Source organism: Aquarana catesbeiana, linkage group LG13 (assembly GCF_042186555.1).
Source record: "Aquarana catesbeiana isolate 2022-GZ linkage group LG13, ASM4218655v1, whole genome shotgun sequence".
Lineage (NCBI taxonomy): Eukaryota > Metazoa > Chordata > Amphibia > Anura > Ranidae > Aquarana > Aquarana catesbeiana.
The window spans coordinates 126,909,024-126,915,023 of NC_133336.1; the positions used below are offsets into that span (position 1 = coordinate 126,909,024).

General features: G+C 42.0%; 1 protein-coding gene across 1 annotated transcript in view; it reads left to right on the forward strand.

Moving 5' to 3' along the window:
* The window catches only part of KNSTRN (kinetochore localized astrin (SPAG5) binding protein), a 114,589-nt gene that overhangs the window by 22,886 nt on the left and 85,703 nt on the right, over positions 1 to 6,000 (forward strand). Inside the window, exon 3 of the mRNA XM_073610417.1 lies at positions 5,906 to 6,000. This exon is cut by the window's right edge and continues 35 nt beyond it. Within this exon, the coding sequence (XP_073466518.1) occupies positions 5,906 to 6,000 (95 nt within the window). The remainder of the gene's footprint in view (positions 1 to 5,905) is intronic.

The following is a 6,000-nucleotide window of genomic DNA, read 5'->3' on the forward strand; positions in this document are numbered from 1 at the left end:
AACAATAACTGGTAAATGGGAAAAAAATGCAGCGCTAAGAAGTAATAGGAAGTTAGGGTGTAGTGAAACAATTAAATAAGAAATGCTGTACTGAACAGTAAAGCATATGTGCAAAAACCATAAGTGAAATGAAATGAACAAACACAGTATAAAGTGTCCACATATGGTAAATGGATGATTCCAAACTCAAATTATTAAGAGGAACTGGTATGGACCAAAAAATGATGTGAAACTAGAAAATAAAGTCAATGGTGCATGGTGTGGATCTGTGACTGAGTCAACAACGGGGTACAGAACTTCCGTAGCTGTAAACCAACATCTCGATATGGGGCATCAGAATGAAAACATCAGGAAGTAAGATAAGATGGGTACTCTTACCAGATGACGTGGACTCCACTGTCATATGACATGGAGTCAATGGTGCATGGAGCCAAACCTAGGCTGGAAAACGATATCCGGAACGGTGGAACCTCTGTCTCACTTCTCAACTTCTCTGGTGGGGTGAAGAAACATCAGGAAGGGCCGCCAACTGGATATCAGCCAATAGACCTCAAGGATGTGTTCCAAGGAGAAGCCGGGGACAGATTTGATCCAGACCCGTGATGGAAGTAGGGCTACTGGAAGGTAGTTTCTTGCATCGGGATAATATGCAAATAAAAAATAAAAAGCTTCTGCAATAAGCGATCTCCCCTTCCTTACGCTGCTTAGATTTTATTTTAATTGTGATCACTTTTATCCATTTTTTGTATGGTATTTTTAGAAATAAAAATCCCTGGTTTACCTGCACTATGCAGAAGCTTTTTATTTTTTATTTGCATATTATCCCGATGCAAGAAACTGCCTTCCAGTAGCCCTACTTCCATCACGGGTCTGGATCAAATCTGTCCCCGGCTTCTCCTTGGAACACATCCTTGAGGTCTATTGGCTGATATCCAGTTGGCGGCCCTTCCTGATGTTTCTTCACCCCACCAGAGAAGTTGAGAAGTGAGACAGAGGTTCCACCGTTCCGGATATCGTTTTCCAGCCTAGGTTTGGCTCCATGCACCATTGACTCCATGTCATATGACAGTGGAGTCCACGTCATCTGGTAAGAGTACCCATCTTATCTTACTTCCTGATGTTTTCATTCTGATGCCCCATATCGAGATGTTGGTTTACAGCTACGGAAGTTCTGTACCCCGTTGTTGACTCAGTCACAGATCCACACCATGCACCATTGACTTTATTTTCTAGTTTCACATCATTTTTAGGTTCAGTGGTTCAGCCTGCGCTGGCAGAAATCAGTGTATGTCAGTCCTTAGGAGACCAGTTTAAACGGGTGCTCAAGATTATTCCTGATCAGCAGGCCCAAGATTTGGCCGGGGTACCAGAGGAGTTATGTTTTGCAATAGACGCTATGAGATTCTGTTCTCCAGGCCTCTGACTTATGCTGGTGCATGTGCGTAGAGTTCTATGGTTGAAAAATTGCTCAGCCGAAGCGCCATACAAAAAGCTCCTGGCTAGTTTTCCATTTCACGGTGAATGGCTGTTTGGGGACAATCTGGATAAATACATCCAAAGAATTTCTAATGGGGAAAGGTTCCCTTTTGCCAGTTAAGAAAAGGATGGCGCGTTTTTCGTTTAAACAAGCTTCTTCTCCAGTGCTAGGAGCATCAGCCTCCAGGCAGTCACGACGGCCTCCACCGTCAAGCTCAAGAGGTAAACCTCAGGTTCAACCCCAGGCCCTGGGGGAGGAAACCCACAAAGCAAAATACTAAAACCTCCTTTTGAAGGGGCACCCCCGCTCGCTCGAGTGGGGGGGAAGACTTCTGCATTTCTCGAGGGTCTGGCAGGAAGAGTGTTGAGACAAATGGGTGGCTTCCTCAATATCTCTAGGATACAAACTAGAGTTCCGAGAGTTCCCACCCCCTCGTTTTCTCAGATCAAACATTCCCAGGGATCCAGAAAAAAGTATTTCAAGCTTTGGACCATCTTTTGTCTCAAAAAGTGATATTGGTGGTCCCCATGAAAGAGCAGGGGTTAGGGTTTTATTCAAACCTTTTCACGATACCAAAACCAAACGGGGATGTCGGACCCATTCTTAGATCCCAAAGATCTAAACTGGTTTTTGAATATCTGCTCTTTTCGCATGGAGTCAATCCGATCAGTAGTCTCCATTCTACAGAGTCTTCCAATCTTCCTTAAAACCATCAAAAAGATTGCAATACTTGGGTCTGATCATAGATACAGCTCAGAAGAGGGTGTCCTTGCCCCAGGCAAAGATCAGTTCCATAAGGTAACTGATCCAGGTGGTCAAAGCAAAGAAGAATCCTTCTATTTGACTTTGCATGAGATTGTTGGGAAAGATGGTGGCTTCATTCAAGGCCATTCCTTATGCTCAATTTCATTCAAGGCTACTGCAAAACAGTGTCCTATCGAATTGGAATAAGGTCCAAGCTCTAGACTTCTCAATACGTTTATCCCCAAAGGTGCACCAAAGCCTCAGTTGGTGGTTGATAGCCAAGAATCTCCAAAAAGGGAAATCCTTCCTACCAGTTACCTGGAACGTGGTAACAGATGCCAGCCTTCTGGGCTGGGGAGCAGTCCTGGAAGAAGCGTCTGTCCAAGGGAAATGGTCCAAAACAGAAATAACCTTGCCCATCAATATTCTAGAGATTCGGGCAGCACGCCTGGCCCTGAAGGCCTGGACCCTCAGACTACGAAATTGTCCTGTCAGGATCCAATCCGACAAAGCCACAGCAGTGGCCTATATCAATCACCAAGGGGGCACGAGAAGTCGTGCGGCCCAGAGAGAGTTGAATCGTATACTCACTTGGGAAGAAAACAACATACCTTGTCTATCGGCAGTCTTCATTCCAGGAATAGAGAATTGGCAGGCGGACTACTTGAGTCGCCAGCAGTTGCTCCTGGGAGAATGGTCTCTTCACCTCAACATCTTTCTGTCAATATGTGAAAGATGGGGAATTCTGGACGTGGATCTGTTTGCGTCCAGGTTCAACAAAAAGATCGTCAACTTTGTGTCAAGGACAAAAGATCCCCTGGCATGCGGAACAGATGCCTTGGTTTTCCCGTGGAATCAGTTTTCACTGATTTATGCATTCCCTCCTGTTCTGTTGCTTCCACGGCTTCTACGCAGGATCAAGCAGGAAGGGAAGGCGAATGATTGATTCTTGTGGCCCAGGAGATCTTGGTATGCAGAGATCGTAAAGATGGCGGTAGGAGACGCATGGACTCTACCGCCACAACCGTATTCCATCCTACCCTACAAACGCTACATTTAATGGTTTGACTATTGAGACCCACATTCTGAAGAAGCGTGAGCTATCAAGTTCAGTAGTCTCTACTCTGCAAGGAAGCCGGCCTCCAGAGTCATATATTATAGTCTGGAAGGCATATGTCTCCTGGTGTGAATCCAGGGGTTGAAATATGACATAGGTAGGATCCTTGACTTTCTACAGATGGGATTAGAAATTAAACTGGCCTTGAGTACGATCAAAGGCCAGGTTTCGGCCTTATCGGTATTATTTCAATGACCACTTGCTTCGCACTCTCTGGTTCGTAGCTTTACTCGGGGGGTAACGTGGCTTAATCCACTGGTTAGGTCACCTCTGAACCCTTGGGACTTGAATTTAGTCCTGTCGGCATTACAGAAACAGCCTTTTGAGCCGATACAACATATTCCCTTGGTCCTTTTAACAAGGAAATTAGTTTTTCTGGTAGCCATATCTTCTGCAAGAAGGGTGTCAGAGTTGGCTGCTCTTTCTTATAAAGAGCCATATTTGATTATTCACAAGGATAAGGTTGTATTGCGTCCTCATCCTAAATTTTTGCTGAAGGTAGTGTCAGGTTTTCATTTGAACCAGGATATTATTCTACCTTAATTTTTCCCAGAACCCTGTTCTGCGTAAGAAAAGTCACTACATTCTCTTGATGTGGTGAGAGCAGTCCAGGTCTACTTCAAGGCGACTGCTCAGGTTCATAAAACAGATGTTTTGGTTGTGTTGCCTGAAGGTCCTAAGAGGACAGGCATCGAAATCTACTATTTCTAAATGGATTTGTCATGTGATTGTTCAAGCTTATGGTTAAAGAGGAAGGTTCCACCTTTTCATACTAAAGCGCACTCCACCAGGGCTGTTGGTACCTCCTGGGCAGTGCATCTCCAAGCCTCCATGGCTCAAATCTGCAAGGCCGCAACTTGGTCTTCAGTTCATACTTTTACCAGATTTTTTCAAGTAGATGTAAAAGGTCATGAGGATATCGCCTTTGGGTGCAGTGTACTGCAGGCTGCAGTATAAGTCTTCTAGTCTCTTGGTGTCCTACTTTTGTTGTGTCTCCCTCCCTTCAGTTGACATTGCTATGGGACATCCCACATAGTAACTACTATGGCTCTATGTCCCGTGATGTACGATAAGAAAATAGGATTTTTATAACGGCTTACCTGCAAAATCCTTTTCTTTGAAGTACATCACGGGACACAGAGGTCCCTCCCTTCTTTCTAGTATACACGTGTATTGCTTTGCTACAAAAACTGAGGTACTCCCAGTAGTGGGAGGGGTTATATAGGGAGTGGACTTCCTGTCTTAGGGTGTGCCAGTGTCCATCACCTGAAGGTGGCCTATAACCCACATAGTAACTACTATGGCTCTGTGTACCGTGATGTACTTCAAAGAAAAGGATTTTACAGGTAAGCTGTTATAAAAATCCTATTTTTGTTTTCACTTCAGCTGTCAGCAATGGTACAAAACATTGAAAAGTTATTTACAAATAAAAATGTTTTTTTTTGTTTTGTTGTTTTGTTTTGCGCTTTCAATTTGAAATGCGTGAATATGTTTAATACAGAGTAAAAATATTGACTAACAAAGCAAACAAAATAAAGTTTTAATTGTTTATCCTTTATAAAATAGACATATAAAAAAAAAAAAGCAGGATAATAATAATTAAATCGAGGAGATTAGGGAGTTAAGGCTGATTAGAGCTAATAAGGGGTTAAACAGAGGAACATTTGTTCATCCCTTTGCTCTGCAGATGAAGAAACAAAGATACAAAAAGAAACAATGTTTCTTTTTATTATAGTGTTTCAGGGCTGAGCAATGTTAATTTTGTTTTTGTTTTTGTTTTTTTTTTTTGACAGCTCCAATTACCGGACTTCTTTAACACTTCAGCTGTCAACAGGGGAGACACACTGACAGCTCAAAAAAACCAAGCCTGAAAGTATCAGTTTCAGACGAGTACCGATGCTTGTGAAAATACTCGGTATCGATACTGATACTAGTATCGGTAGAACCCCTTTGCCCTCTCCAAAATCCACAATAACTATGAATGCAGATCCTGCACCATAGTTGTCATATGATTGGTTTACAGCATTCCAGTACACCGACTTTGCATATATACTATACAGTGTGTATGTATACATACATACATACATACATACATACATACATACATACATACATACATACATACATCTTTTCAGTATGATTTAGGTTTTGAACCGAAACTGCAGTACCTAGATGAAGCTTTTGTTGCCAGCGGTTTAGACATTAATGGCTGTGTATTGAGTTATTTTGAGGGGACAGCAAATTTACACTGTTATACAAGCTGTACACACAAGCTGTAGCAAAGTGTAATTTCTTCAGTGTTGTCACATGAAAAGAGATAATAAAATATTTACAAAAATGTGAAGGATGTACTCATGTTTGTAAGATACTGTATGTGCCCAGCTAAAATGTCATGAATTGGGTTTACATCCACTAATGAACCCCAACTCCTTTGCATATATACTGCTTATGTTCTTGTTTTACTATTTTTGAAATGTTATAGGATGCTAATGATTCTTTAATAAGTTTGTAATATGATATATATATATATATATATATATATATATATATTTTTTTTTTTTCTTTAGACGTTTTTATACCTTGTGCCAAGAAACCCTGTCCTCCAAAACCGGTTCTTCCACTTTACAGCAAGGACCCTAATATTGCTTTTGCATCTACCATT